A 15,891-nucleotide genomic window follows, 5' to 3' on the forward strand; every position below is an offset into this window, starting at 1 on the left:
TGGACATCCACGCATCCCCATCACTCTCTGCCCCTTCCGCAAGCCCGGAATCCCGAAGAACCCCGGTATTCCCCAGCTCCCACCGCTGCCGGGACAGCAGAGGGGGTGACGCCAATTCCCGGGGTCCTGGGGACTTGACAGCCCAGGGAGCCGCTGGCCCAAGGAAACATCACAGGCTCTGGGGTTTGCATGTTTTAATGATAGGTTAGGAGAGATGTGGATAAATGTGAGCTCATCGGGGAGCCGGGAGCTCAGGCATTCATCAGCCCCACATGCACATGCTGGCAGGAGAGCAGCTGGGCACACGATCCCGAGCCTGCTGTGTACCCCACATCCTCCCAGCACCAGGGTTTCCCAAGGACTGCCACAGCAGACACTGTCACGGAGCATGATTATGAACGGCACAGCGCTGCTCTCCCGGGAGAGAGCTGCGTGTGGAGATAAAGAAATGCTGGGAGCAGGGACATGCAAGCAGTCCTGAGGGGCACTGACCACAGTCACCCGGATTAAATCAGTTTGAGCCTTTCTCTGGCGTTCTCCACAGACTGTGGGCAGCCACCAGACTTCAGCAGAAGCACAATGTGATAACTCATATGGAACAAGCCACATGGGAGTTACCTGAAACCCAGATTCCAGTGGGACCAGATCCTGCTGGACAACGCAGCCAGAACACCTGGGCCAGAAATTCTTCATGGATGACATGAAGGGATACAACTAAGACTAGAGACATTCTGCAATATGGTAGGTGTCTTCTGGAAACCCAGCAGTATCCTGGGTGAAAGCTCAGGAAAGAGAGTAAGACCTTTTCTATTGACCTTTTAGCAGAAATAAACTAGAAAACATTTATTGTTGTATACTCCTAAAAAAAGAAACAAACAAAAGTCTCACAGGGGCTTGTGAGCATCACTTGCCAGGTGCACCCATGGCTGCAATGCCAGGCCTCAGCCATACACATTCTCTACTCCACCTCATAGCTAATATTGTGGGCGAAACCTTAGACACTGTGCTCTCTGTCCTTTAGCATTTACCTTCTGTGCTTTACATCAGGGGGCACTTTGAGAGAAGGTGGAAAAATACACGTTTTCCTCTAGAGGATGTTGCTTATTCCTGAAAAATTTAGCAGAGTATTCAAGTGTCCCTGAAACACTACCTCCCCTAAGCCCAGCTGGAAAGGCAGGGTATGAATAGCTGCATCGTCTGTAGTTGTGGCTCTACCACCAAGCATTATCTAAATTTCCCTTCTGAGGTGAAGGATGGGTCTAGCACCCTAGAAAATGAGCTTGGTTCATTGTGAATGGGGAAAATTTTCTGTTCTCGTCTACCCTAGAGTTTATGAGAGCTCAGCTGTCACCTCAGGCACATGCTGGATGAGAGGAATTGCTGCGAGGTCTTCCCACTGCTAGGCAAAAAAAATTCGTTCTTAAGCTCAGCTGAGCTAACATGAAAATGTCAATGGAGATGTGTTGAACAAAATGAGTAACAACCCCTAACAGCCTATGTTTTTCCTTGGTGAGTTACCACCACAATTCACCTGGACTGCAATGAAATTCTGACGCCTCTGTGCTACCCTAAGTTTAGAAAACCCAACCAATCCTTCCCCCACACCCTTCTCCCTGCTTATCACCAGCCCCTTCCCATCAGGATTGTCTGCTGCATGAAGAACTCTGCAATCTCCATCACAAGCAGAGATGAGCACACCAAAATGCTAGGCTCTTCTGAGGAAGGTAGAAATTCCATTGCTTGGTTCACTTCCCATTTCACATAGGCAGCTGTAATCTCCACAATGTATGGGGAACAGGAACCAGTTTCTTTCCATGACCATCTCTCCCTTGCCAGAGGGATGTGCTGGGCTCACAGATACCCTTCACAAGGTGGGAAACATGACAAGGATTTAGGTTATACTTGAAGCAGATGTTAGCTCTGAAATTTTGAGACCCCAAGGAATTTAACCTCTCCTTCCCCGCAAAGCACCTGATTTCCCAGATGTGTGGCAAACCGAATCTCTCTCCTGGTCTAGAAAACCTCACCTGTTTTACCCCTAGCTAAGATCAAGCTGTGGACTGTTTTCAGGGCAGAAGATTCCAGGAGAATAAAACTGGCTGGATCAAATGGATTTGGGTAGAAAGATTTCAGGTTCAAGCCTCAAGTAAATCATGAAGGTGAAATATGAGAGAAGAGCCTAAATTCACTGCAGTGCCTCAGAAGAAACTGGGATCAGGTTTCTGCTACTTGAAACACGCAGCACAGAAGTGATGCTAGAAATCCTACAGCCTGCCAGTGAGCTCTGAGGGAGTTGCTCTACCTCTTTTAAGCAGAATCCAACTGCCTCAGACTGGGAGAGACACTGATTCAAATCTCAATAGGAAAAGGGATAGCTATAAATAAGGAAAATCGCCTTCCTTGCTTGGGTTAATTCACCGCCTGCAGTTCAGCATCCTTTTGCCAGCTGTAGCCTGGGTGTTCAGCCAACCAGCTTGGAAAATGACCTAAGAAAACTGACTTCCTGGTTTTAGGCACCAGGAGAGCTTGCTCCTTTCCATGTAACAGAGTAGGAACAAAGGAAAGGAGTCACCTATTTGGAGCCGAGCTAAGGCACTAATGATGTAGTAGTTAAGGAAAGAATAAACACAGCGGGAGGAGGACAACTCCATCATTCTCTTCACTCAATTCCCTTAGAAAAACCCAGTATTATCTCTATAGAAAAGGAGGAGCTAATACAGCATTACAGTATCCCTGCTGGGGTTTCATTTTAAGGTTGCTTTGCTGTACTCCCAGAGAGATTTGTTTCAGGTATCAGAGTCACAGGAGCTGTTTCTAAAGTGGATTTTGGTGAATGCAGGCAGAGTTATCTGAGCAGCTCTGGCTCATCACAGCTCTGTGAGGATGCCTGTTTTGTTGCTTCCCTGTGGTCTCCCAGAAAATATGAAGCCTGTCTCTATGACTTTTTGGCATGTTACTGAGATAAGCCACCGAACTGTGCTGACCCCGAGGGGTGCAGTCTCTCCCTGTTCACAGCAGTGGCAGTTGTGTTGTCATCACAGCTTGATGAAGATCGATGATGACTGGTTCATCTTCTGCCCAGTGTCATTGAGGGGGAAAACGCTGGAGATGGCTACATCCACAATTCCTTGGCAGAGCTCTGCATACAGCTTCCTAAGAGATGAGAGAGAGAGAGAATCAGATACCCAGACAGGACAAAGCAGCAGACCTCTGGCCAATTTTTATGTAGAAACATGTCTTCCCAGCAAGATCTGCAAGATTCTATTCCTATTACAAGGAGCTTCAGGGTGGCAAACAGGAAGAGAGCAGTATCTCTTCCAGCTCCTCCCTGTTTACATCAAGTGTCTTCTTCCATGGTGGTAATTCCCAATATTGCTCGCTTTCACAAAGGAACACAAAACCCATTATGTATGTTTACAGTCAGGTCAGGCTTCTGAGCAGAGGCTGGACCTTCGGTCCCTTGAGTCTTGAGTCTCCACAAGATGCAAAGGGGCAGAAAACATCTCAGGGCTCCCTGAACCAGCCTTTCAACTCAGGGAGTTGGGATTTACTGCACCAGACCCTGTTCACACAGGAATGTGGCCCAGAGGGGCTGCTCTAATGCATTCCGGGTTTGAAGAAAAGCTGTGCTGGGGTGCAGCTGTACACATCAGCTTGTGACCAGGCACAGGGGCTTCACAGGACCTCAGATGTGTGGGATGTGGTTCACCATGGTACAGCTCATGCACAGCAGATTAGGGAGAAGAGAGACAAGGTGTTTGGGAGGGGTTAACAACAGCTTCATTTTCTGTATATGTAACGTCCCTGGATGTGCTGGCATCTGGGGTATATTTAATACCAAAGCTGTTTTTCCCAGGATTAACAATGTCTTTTACTCCATGCCACTGGGGCTATGTGACAGTAAGATGTTTTTTCAGCTCCTGGGAATGTTATTGCTTACACCAGCCAAATTTTTTTCCTCTTTAAATGGGAGCTGCGTGATACGAGTGCTATAAATACAAATAACCCTGAGCAGGAGAAATCACAAATAGCCAAAACCCTCCTCAGCTGCTTTCAATCGTCCAAGTGCCCAACAAAGCCCTTGCTCTTCCAAGAGCAAACAAACAGGGCACTGCTGCAATCCATATCCACCCAGCAATAGCCAAATTTTACCCATACAACAAGACAAGGAGGTGCAAGGCAGTAACTGCACCATGATGCACATTGTGAACAGGGCATCCTGGACACAGAGAGCTCCCTGAGCTCTAGCCCTGGAAAAGATGCTGAACAGGCTGTCTGGTAGGTTTGACCTGCATTTTTTTGTCCACTGTTAGTGATGATCTAACCTAATTTAATCAACATCTAATCTGATCAAATTCTAATGCAGTGATGTACAGCCTGTTCTGTTTTGCTGCTTTTTTTTTTTTTTTTTAATATGATACAGATGCTCACTTAGCAAAAATTTCTGGTCTCTTGCAGCTATCTCAGTCACGTAATACGCCACCTCCTGCTGTGCCTACACAGAGAAGTTCATGGCCAGGGCTGTTTGGCAGTTCCAGCCTCCCTGGGGCTGCCGGAAGAAGCCATAATCCAATCTCTGTGATACCAAAAGGGTTAATTCAATTTTCACTGCACCTGTGAACTCTTAGCAGAGAAACAAGGCATGCAAAATTTGCTTTCTCAGCAAGGATGGCTGGAAGGTAAGAAAACATCAGGCTCAGGAATGCACGCGCAGCCAAAACAAGGACTTAATCTGGGAACCTGAGGAGGGTTTTTAGTAATAGGCAAATTGTACATGCATGTAGTGACTGTATATAAGCAAGACATTTGTAAAATCACACGGACACATAAAGTCAGGAGTTATGCCCCGTGTGACCTGAATAAATGATGCCCTTCTTAACACTGAATTGTTAAGAAGTCTTTATTCTGGTTTTCAAAGATTTGGTAACATCTGCAGTATCCATAGTGTGCTCTGGGGTCCTGCTGCCTACAAATTTAGTCACTCGCTTCCAATTGCTGCCCTTAATGCTACTGCTTTAACATGTACTCATATAAAGAGCAGCCACCAGTGGCTCCACAAGAGAGACTGAGAAACAATGTGACTCCCAAATGTTAAATCTGCAAACATGACTTTGACCCAAGAGTAATAAAAATGACCCAAGTTATATTCAAAAACCCAAGTTAGTGCCCCATCTCATGTGGGAAAGAAGCTGGGGGACAGAATCACAGAGACAAGAGTAATGAACCCAAACTGACTGGCACTTAGAGCAGTGACCAGTATTAGCCTGAAAAACTCCCTTGCCATTCACATTCTTTCACCTTTTTCACTCGGAGCTGGAATATAAGCCATGTTTTGGGTGAGGCATGTGAATGGTGGCATCACAAGGGTATTATAGAAACTGATTTACTCACTGGGCACATGCTGGGGCCCCATTGACTTCTATCAGCCAGACCTTCAGCTCCTCATCCACCATGAAGTCAAAGCCAAAGAGCTGGAAGCTCTGGTAGTGAAGATGTTTTGTGCTGATTGCAGGCTCTATACACATAAGGCAGCTTCTGTGAAGGGAAAACCAGAAACTCAGGGTTAAGACTGCTGTGGACACATGCTTTGCATAGTTAAATGAGAGGGATTGCCCTGGAACTGCCCCAATTTACAAGTTATGTTCAATACATGCCATGGTAACCAGGTCCCTGCAAGTGAGAACCTGCGACCATGAAAATCCATGTGGGGACACCCCTGAGTTAGCTCACAAAGAACTGGAGAGCACCATCCTCCCTCACCACTGGGTCAAGCAAGCTGAAAACATGACATGCAATGCCACACAGGGCTGCTGCAGGTCCCCAGGAAAGTGCCACTGGATGTTCATTTGCCTTCAAGTCCTTCAAAGATTATGCCATGTCGTTCTAGTGCAATTAGCAGTAATGGGGTACTGGCAAAGCAAATTCCTTCATGAAGGACTGCTTTGTCAAGACCTGGATTTTCTGCAGCACAGAGATCTCTCTCCAGGCACTTTCTATGTCCAGGAAGAAACTGGCTCTCGTGGACTAAGATGATCCAGGTAAAAGCCTATATGTGCTGCTGCTGGCTGCTGGTGGGGGAAGCATCCAGAGTTTGCACACTTGAGTTCAGCTACACTTCCAATCTATCACCTTTATGCCTTTTTTATTCTCAGCCTCTCCCAGCCCTGTCTTTTGACCTGCTCTCTTCCCTTTTCAGTCTATCCTTCTCCAGCCACAGCTGGCAAAACACAGAGACATGGACACTTACCATCGAGTCAACAGCACCCATGGAGGTGCCTTTTCATTGAGTAGTGACATAGGAGTATTTATGGCCTTATCTTAAATTTATGCAATTGAAACCCTTCCCTTCTTGCTCTGTCTGCTTCCCCAGCTGTGTCCATACACACTCCTTGTCCCTGAAGCAGCAGGCAGCTGGCTACCTTATTATGTGTTTGATTTGCAGTAAGATGCTATTCTCAAGCGTTGTGTTCAGGGCATCCATCAGATACTGGTTGAACTCCTCGAAGAACATTTCATTCCCTTCCTCATATCGCCCGTAGTTTTTGGAATATTCCTTCTGAATGCAGTGATTGGTCAAGTGGCAGGTTTTGTCCTGGAAATTAGCACTGTTATATGGTTCGGAAGAGGTCCGCAGGACACCCTCTCTGTAGAGGTAGATATTATATTGATGATCCACGAGAACCCAGCTCCTGGGGGACAGGAGAACAAGCTCTAGTCTCAGTGGCTCAGAAAGAAACAGTATGAAAAAGAAAACTGGTATTACAAAGGCAGAAAAAGTTACCTGATGTCAAACTTGCGATGCCCTGGCTCTAAAAGTAGAGGATTCTCCAGGTATTTCTGAATCACATGCACTTGTCCCTGCTCATCGATGAAGTCCAGGAGCTCTGCAGCCTCTGAAGAAATCAGGATCCCTTCCCCTGGCACAAAAAGTTGAAGACCAAATTATTTAGAGGATCCTTCTACCTTTGTTGGAGCTTTTTCAGGCTCCAAATGGACTGTGGCTCATTAGCCCAAAAAGTGACATGCAAGAACCTGTGGGCCCAGGGTTGGCCAGTGCCCAGCAATGTCACAGTCACTCCATGGGAATGAACCTATGGAAGGATCTTTCTTGCCATGGGCCCCTGGCTTCCCAAAAACCTGGGCTAATGCAAATGGTAATTAAGGGCATCTCATACCACATGGCCTCCCCAGGGCACATCTGTAGGGTGGTGGCTGTTGAGGTGTGAGGAGATGCACAGCAGACAGGGACCTGGGCAAGCAGGGAGGTAGCTGCTTGGCCTGAGGGCATTTTGTTTTCTTTTACGGCTTTTTTTGCTTCCTATCTAGGCTTGGCAGTGGTAGGAGGATGTGGTGGTGCTTATATTTGGCACTTGACAAATTTGGTTTTGGTTTTCAGCAGTTTATAGAGAACAGGGGGTTTGGCACATTTTCTGTAAGGATTTTTTACCTTTCTTTTTTATTTGGGGAGGGAGGTTTGTGGCTTTTTTTATTCCAGACTCAAGACTTTCTTTCCCTGTCTGGCTTCTCTGGCTGCCAGAGGCAGTCACACATGCACACTTATGCAGTGTTGCCCTGCTCACTTAGTTCACTTAGATTATTATTAATATAATTGCCAAATAAGGAAAAGTACTATTTTAAATTGTTCATCCACGCACTCAGTGTTCCTGCTGTGGAAGCCCTTCATTAAAAAAATGAAAACTGCTGTTTAAACACTCCCACATTTTGGCTGAAGCTGTCACTGTTCATTTCTTGCAAGAGTCCAAATAGGAATCTTCTGTTGCAGAGCACTGGATACCATTTTCCTTCTGGGATTTCATAAAGGAGTGGCATGGTGCCATGAGGGATAAGCCAGCTCAGGTAAAGTTATCAAACACTCCTCTGGCACTATGCCTGTTCTTGAGGCATTAGTTAACTTTCTAGACTAAACCTGATGACTTAGTCTTAATTTTGTGCTGAGTGTTTTTGAGGAAATACTGTGCAAAAGACCCCACTCTTCAAGTGGGCATCAAAGAGGTAATAGAGATCTGGAGCACAGGCAGGGTTTGACAGGACCATGCAATGAAAAATGGTCCTAGCTGTGATTTCTGCAAGTACTCCCACTGCTCTACCCTCTGTTCAGCTTTGCAGCCCTACTTACCTCCCATTCATCCTAGCACCTGCCACTGAAAGGAAGTCTCTCAAAGTATCTTTCTCACTCATGCTTTATGCAGTGGGCAAGATTTTTTAGTCTCCTGATCACAGCAGAGCAAGGCAGAGCCGTGCACTGGCACAGCTTCAGGCTGTGCACTGGGGGAAGGAAAGAAAGAACATACGTAAACCAGCAAAGCTGCTGCAGTGGGGAGATCAGCAGGCACCTGTTCCACCCTCGGCAGATGGCAAACCAAGGGGAGGGTCAGTTTAACAGGCATCCAGGCAGCAACCAAGTAAGACGGCAAAGTAGATTAGGTGGGGCAGCTATTCCTGCCCTCAAAGAAAACACGAAAACCTCCATCCACAGTCAAAAACACTTAAAATGTTTGAATCAAGGGATCCTAAACCTTGAATCTTCCTATTACTGATGGATGACCAAGCTTTTGTTAGACCTGTCCCAAGACAGGGGCTGTGCCTGAGCTGTATCTTTCTTGGTAATTAGCATGACTAAGTTTTCTTCTTCATCAGAAGTAATCCCCAGACCTATAAAACTTCCCTCTAGAAGATTACTATGGGACTCTTCTTTCCACTTTAATTTGCAGCAGCACAGTGATGAATACAAAAGGCTACTCTGCTTCAGTGCAGAAAAGATGGGACCACACTTGCATGAAATATCTGAAGAGTCTGAATCTGCTCAGCCTGCAGCAGACCCCAGCAACTGCATTTTCAAATGCCCAGATGGATTTTTTTGTCAGCTTACCACACAGAAACACTTTCTTGCAGTGGCATAAAAAAAAGGACTCATCTCCCCTTCATTCCTGATGAAAATAAGGGTAGTCTTCCAATGCTTCTTGGTAACACAGCCAAGAGAGCAGAACAGAGAGGGAAACCAGTGTAAGGGACAGTTTTATCATGCAGCCTCCTTGCAGCCAGCTCTGGCTTTCACATTATCTTTTTGTAAGGCTGCATCCAAATTGACTCTGTAAATATGAGTAATACATGTGGGCTTGTTCTCTCTGAAAAGACCAGGTCCTTCTTCAGGCTGGGCTCTGCTGCACACATGGCAAGGTAAGTTTTTAAATGCAGCCATTTTAATACTGTGCCCATGGTAACACCATAACTCACATAGAGCACACAGTTGTCAAAGCAGTGCATTTACAGCTGTGTCCAGCTATCTCATAGCTCCCCATTTCCGTACAGCAACTGATAGAAGGACCCTGGAACAAGGAAGGACACATTATCACTTGGGTATCTATTGTCTTATTCAGATTAAATGGATAGACAGACACCATATTGCTTGTCTTTGCTCCGGTACCTTTCCCTGAGGCTTGGGTGCAATTCTGATGTACTGAGCTCGTGGCTGCTCAGCCAGCCTCTCAGTGTGACCATGAGTAGGCCAATGGCACCAGGCATCTGAGTTTGGTTGAAAGACAAGCAGGATTTCCACCTAGAAAAAGGTAAGGTAAGTTAAGCTGCAGTATGAGGAGTTTGGCTCCTTGCCCAACTTGGAAGGTTGCTACTCTGCCTGCTGACTGCCTCCCTGTATCCTGTTCTGCTCCCTCTAACCCGCTCTCCACATTCCTCTCAAGTGCTGGTCTCGGCTGCCTACCCTCTGCAGCACTTTCCCACATTTTGAGGAGCATGTGTAGAGGCCCTTTCACTGCTGTGCATGTCCTTGGTACCACGTGCACACCACATTGCTTGACTGGCATGGTGAGTGTAGCCCTTCATAGACAGAGCACATATAGAGCTTGGCTCAGCCAAACCCAGTGACTCCACAGATCACACAAAAAGTGAGGAATAATGAAAAATAGCTCCTGATGCTGGAGAATGAACCTTTGGCACCAGCTGAGGACTTGGCGATCCATACGTTGCCTTCTTTGCCCTCCCGCCGCCTGTTGTAAGCTGCCAGAAACACTTCCCGCTCATCCATCCTCGAGTTGTTTATGAGATGCTGGAGTCCATTCTGTGCTGGAGCCACAGGGGTCTTCAGGTTTGTTGGGTAAATCACATAGGACTCAGGGAACCATGTGCAGGACTCCGCTAGCTCAGGGCTTGTCTTGATTAGCCTGGGTGAAGAGAGACAGGCTGTTAATCTTTGGAGTGTCCCCACCTGCATGGGAATCACTTAATAAGGAAGAATCATCAATAACTGGGCTCTTTTGCTTGATGATGAATGGCAGCTTACTGATAGTCTGTGCTAAATTATCCTATTTTCCTTAGACCCTTGAAATTAGGGTTTTCCTAAAGACACCATAGCAACCCCAGTCCAGAGCAAAGCACTATTCTTTGAACCAGAACCTGCATGCTTTCATTAATTTTATTGACAGCATGGATATCATGAAATTAACAGCTGAGAAGTTCCCATGTAATTATAGCTTGTAGTGCATTCCCTGCGTCACCTCTGCACAAGGGAGTTGGGGAGGTATTTTTGCTGACACGTCTCAGGGCAGGAAAGATGCTGTGATCACAATTGGAAAAAGGGAAGCCAGAGCAGTAATGCACTCAGTGCTTAGCCCTTGATCCCATTCCCACTGAGATCAGACCAGGTGTCCCAGCTGTGTATGAAGACCACTGGGAGTCCACAGAAAGCAAGGGCACACATACATGTTTCACATCCCAAGGTGTCCGGCATCTCTCTGGCACATCTCTCCTACCAGTAATGTCTGGAGACAGCAGCAAATTCCTGTTAGCAGAGCTCAGGCCTGTTTTCTTTCAAAGTCAAGGGAGCTGCCTGCCTCTCCAAATGCCTGTGCTTTGCCTAAGGCCAAAAGTAGAGTTCGTGAGGTGCTGACTCTCTGTGCATTTGTGCCTCTCTGGAGATGGCAGTGAGTCAGTGGCACTTTGGGAGCCCTGAGGAGTGTCATTTGTTGTCATGTGGGTTCCTAAGTAGCTTGATGCATGGTTGATCCTACAGTTAAAAAGGTCAGTCAAGCTGCAGGATATAAAAGCAGGTGTGCAAGTGCTTTTAGCAGTCTAGGCAATAGGCTAAATAGAAATCCATCTGAGGAGTGCTGTAAATACTTGTTTAAAGATACTTTAAAGACACTCTGCCACTTTCTGACAAACACCATCACCACTGCCAGAAAATTAATTTGGAAGAGGCTCTTTGCAGAGGAAAGGAGAGGCCTTAGATCAGCACACACTGTCTGCAGAACTGCATCAGTGAGAGGCAGCACAGACTGTAATGGGCAGTCAAACTGCTGAAGGAGACCAAGAGCTCTGACATAAAGATACTCTAGTGGGAGCAGAGATTGCACAGAGGGTTATCTACAAGGAAAGTTCATCTACATTTCCCCAGGAGACCCTGGCATGGCAGGTCATGCAGAAATAACTCCCAGAGCTCTTCCTGGAGATGTCTCCAAGCATTAGCTTGACCAACAAATCTGATTAGCTAAAGGCCCATTAGTGTCTTTTCTGAAACAGAGAATAAAAGGAGAAGTTTTTAATTAAATGTCTACAAGGAAAAAGAGCAGATATGTTCAAGTTTCTTTGTCCTTTTGATTTGGCTCTAATCTGATTCAATACACTCTATGCTTTCAAGTAGATACAGCTCACTGGAAACAGCATTTCCCCTGAAGTTACAGAGAAGCCTTTGTGCACACAAACAGGTCTAGAGACCAGCTTGAGTCTGAAGACAGCAGATGCCAGGACTCTCCCAGGGCAGCTGTTCTGTGAAATACCCTCCAAATAGGTTCAACACTCAACAAGGATTAGAAGAGAAGCTTCTGCCAAGCCCATCTAACATTTCAGTGAATTTCTTACTTCACCAGAGATGCTTTGCGGCACAGCTTGTCTGCTCCCCTGTAGTAATTCACCAGCTGCACAAGTCCAGGTTCATGGCCTAAGAAGGGGAAACAGAAGTCAGATAAACCCCTCAATGAATAAAGGTAAAAGAGCTGCTTGGTGTAAAGGACCTGTGCAGTAGAGGGGAAAAAAAGGAGGCTATTTCCTTGCCCTGTGTTGCAGAAACAGGTTGTAAACAGGTTCCTGTGGTTTCTTTCATTTAGTTACCAAAAAAATCAATGCAGTTACCCACTTGTTTTTAATCTGACACATCCATTTTGCAAAGGAAAATAATTTTTTCCTAATTCACACTGGGAGCTGGCAGCACTACTCAAAAGTGTTCTCCATCTGCTGGTGTAAGCTTTTAAGAATCAAGATTTCAGTTAGTTTTAAATACAGGTGGAAGATGCAGGAAAACACATCATGACACAAAGATCACAGCTTAGCAAAGGGCCCTTTTTCTTTGTCACATACAGTGGGATTCCCTCTTGGGCCTGATACCACAAATCACTGGGAAACATTTGAAAGATTTGGAGCCTTGCTTCTTTCTAGCAGTTTGCAACAAGACCCTTTGGATATCTGGAGTGAGAAGGAACCTCCGGGAGCCTCTGCTCCAACCTCTTGTTCAAAGTCTGAGTATCTCTAAAGATAGATACTGACTTCTCTAAGTCCTTGTTCCAGTGCTTGGCAGCCAACCTGTGTCCCCTCAACTATACTGGTGGCCCCTCCTACAATAACTCCAGGATGTTTAAGCCTTTTTCGCACTGGAAAGACCCAAACTGGCCCCAGTATCCAGCTGTGGCCTCAGCAGTGACAAAGAGAATGCTAAACAGATGGGTACCCCTCCTTACCAACCTGGACTCACAGCCTGCTTGCCTTCACCTTTTCACACTACAGAAACACTTGTGCTCAGCTGGAAGCTCTCTGGGAGGGACTATAAGCCTGAAAAAGGATTCAGAGTTTTACTTATGCTCCTTGGTGTTTGCTTGGGAAAAAGGCCTGGAGCAAATATTACCTTAAACACCAGGCAGCTGTAAAATTCACAGAGTGAGTATCTATTTTCAGCCTAAGTAATTTTCCTTCCTGGGTCACTTTTATTCACAAATCTTTAAACACAAGACCACTGAAAACCATCCTGCAGAAAAGATCTGTAACTTCAAGCACTTCAATGTGCAGCCAGGTTTTTTTACTGAAAAGAAAATAACAAAACCCCTCAGATTTTCTTCTGTTTCAAGTTTATCCTGGGGAGACACATCCTCACTGGGCTCCTGAGCATTGCCATGGAACAGTGGGTTGCAACGTAGAGCTGGGTGGTCAGCAAAGAGGGATCACAGGGCAGGAAGGGAAACTTCTGGGGCACGTTGTGAAGTCTGTTGCATGCATTTAGCGGGATTAAAGAGCTGCCAAGGCACTGACCAAAGTGGCAATCCTCTCCTGGTGAGCAGGGCATAGAGCCCAGTATCCCTTGCCACATGCGGCAGTGTCTTCCTCCTTTCCATCCCCTCAGCATAAAATGCTTTTCTGCTAGATGCAGACACAGTTTAAGGGCATAATCCCCCAGGAATTAGATTATCAGTGAGAGCTACAGAGGTCCCTGCAGCTGGGCAGAAGCAGTGGTGCATGCTGAGAGTCCCCACTTCTCTCCATGATCCAGCTTAGGCCCTGAGTAGTACAAATCCCTATAGCTTCCCAAATTAATGCCTGCTTCTACTGAGTAGAGCCCTTAGGAAAACCAAGCCAGCTTTGATGCAACAGTTGCTCAGGAAGAGGAACCAGAGAAGATAGAGCTTTCTGGAAAAATGCACCAAAATAACCATGTTATTTTTGGTGTGACTCTACTGATTTCACGCAACCATTTCCTGCTATAGAAGGATGGTTTAAAAAAGGCAGTGCCAAAGCATGGCCCCTCTCCACGTGTTATAGACATGTCTTGGCTGTGAGAAATTGTTTGAGTTTTTGGGCATCCCATGGCAACACATGCTGACAGGCTCAGGGAAGCCCTTCCATCACCCCAGGACACTTTTGGAGGATGGAATGAGTTAGTTAAAGATGGCCACAAGCCCAGCATAGCTGGATGTGCTGTGCATGCCCACTCTCATCAAAGAGCTGCACTCATTCTTCAGTGAGGCCTGATGCTCACAGATCCTCCATGCTGAACAAGTTAAAGCACAGGTCTGCCTGCTGCCAGCATGTGTGCATCCTCACATCCTCACTGCCTGAGCCTCTCCTGGTGATTCCCTGCCTGCTGCAGACACCATGACACCAGGAGGTGACCAGATGATATTGCCACGTCACAGAGACTTTTCACTCACAAATGTGGAAGAGACAAGGGAGAGGTGCTGGAGCTGGTGACTTGCAAATTTGAAAGAGCAGTCAGGCATGGGTCTCTGCTGCAAGAAAGAGGCTGCAAAGACACCCTGCACCAGAGTTGCTAGAGTGAGTGGGCTCTGCCTGTTGTGATGTTTCTGCAGTCAGAAGCAGGGCTGCAAAATCACCCCAAGAAAGAAAGAAACCAAGGCCAAGAATGACAGTGCATCTCTTCTCCCTGCCACACCCTGCAACACTGCCAATGCCTGGCTTGGCTCTCCCTGCTTGTGGGCACTCGCCCTCCCTGCTGCTGGGCTCTGCACCATCCAGCAGGGCAGAGGGCCAAGGTGGCTGTGCCATGGGACAGTACCATGCATGGCAGGCAGGGACAAGCCTGCACAGGGCAGCTCCCAGAGCCCTGCCTGTTGGCAGGGTGACAGAGGGGGTCAGGCAGCAGTGGGACAGGAGGTGTAGGGAGCCCTACACACTCAGGGCCTCTGGAATTACCCACACTCTGCTCCAGGCAGGGACTAGTGCCGTCACCCAGCCCTGCAGAGGCACATTCCCACCAGCCTCAGCCCCGGAGTGAAGGTTTGAACGTGCCTGGCTTACACCTGTTCTGCCTCCCGTGTCAAACAGCAGAAACACCCCCCTAAGGCGTGAGCGCAGCACCGCAGTGTCCCTGCCCGGCACCAGGGGATGCCACCGGCAGCACCGCGACTCTGCAGCGGTGTAGACAGCCCCGGGGCACTGCTGCAAGCCAAGGAAGGCAAGGGGGAGCAGGGCCTACACCAGAGGGGGGCCGGGACCCTGAGGTCTGCCACATGTCACACGGGGGTCTCCTTGTGTCGTGTCTCCCCGCCTCTCCCACTGCTTCACCACAGCATAGGACTCGACACAACACAGCGGGTGTTCTGGCGCGGGCAGCGGTGGAATCACTCTCCGGGAGCTTCGGAAGGGGATCCTGCGAGCCCTGGCTGGTATCAGCGGGGGCCGCAGAGAGCCCTAACGGGGGTCGGGAGGCGACTGCACGGACCCTCCGCGGAGCCCGAGCTTTGTTCGGGCGGCGGAGGCCGGGGCGGCCGCCGAGCCGCGGGGACAGGGAGGGGAGCGGGGACAGGGAGCCGTGGGGACAGGGAGGGAAGCGGGGCCGGCGGGCACCGCTTCAAGAACCGCGGGGGCTCTGCCGGGGCCCCGCCCGTGTCCGCAGCGGGGCCGGTAGCTGCGGCAACCCGCGGCGACGCTGCCCTGAGGCGGGGGACACGGGACACCGGGGAGGGGAGGGGACCAGGGAGCGGCCGGGCCCTGCTGCCGGCGGGGGCGGGTAGGACCCTTACCCAGCCTGCCGAAGGGGAGCCGGTTCCTCTCGCCCAGCATCAGGTTGAAGCGGGGGTTGTCCCTGCGGAGGCGCCGCCACTGCCCGCTGGCCAGCAGCAGCCGGCTCACCTCGGTGTACACGCTACTGCCCTCGTCCCGCACCACGAAGGTGTACATGGCGGCGGAGCGGGGGAAGGGGCTCCCCGCCCTACCCCCGGCGGCTCATGGGGCCCCGCCGCTGCCCAGGCAGGGCCCTGCGCAGCCGCCGCCGCCCGGCCCGGCTCCGCATGGCCGGGGTCGCCGCCCCCGCCCACAGTCCGAGAGCCCGCCCAGGCGGGGACTGACCCGGAA

The 15,891-nt window shown here is 48.6% G+C and overlaps 1 protein-coding gene across 1 annotated transcript; it reads right to left on the reverse strand.

Moving 5' to 3' along the window:
* Positions 1-828: 828 nt before the first annotated feature.
* On the reverse strand, positions 829-15,891 carry TTL (tubulin tyrosine ligase). Its single transcript, XM_056487643.1, has 7 exons — positions 15,561-15,891; positions 11,896-11,974; positions 9,967-10,199; positions 6,782-6,917; positions 6,420-6,689; positions 5,392-5,535; positions 829-3,153 (listed from the first exon to the last, which is right to left on the reverse strand). The coding sequence occupies exons 1-7, from the start codon at positions 15,715-15,717 to the stop codon at positions 3,036-3,038; spliced, it is 1,137 nt and encodes a 378-aa protein (XP_056343618.1). The 5' UTR covers positions 15,718-15,891; the 3' UTR covers positions 829-3,035.

Source organism: Oenanthe melanoleuca, chromosome 3 (assembly GCF_029582105.1).
Source record: "Oenanthe melanoleuca isolate GR-GAL-2019-014 chromosome 3, OMel1.0, whole genome shotgun sequence".
NCBI lineage: Eukaryota > Metazoa > Chordata > Aves > Passeriformes > Muscicapidae > Oenanthe > Oenanthe melanoleuca.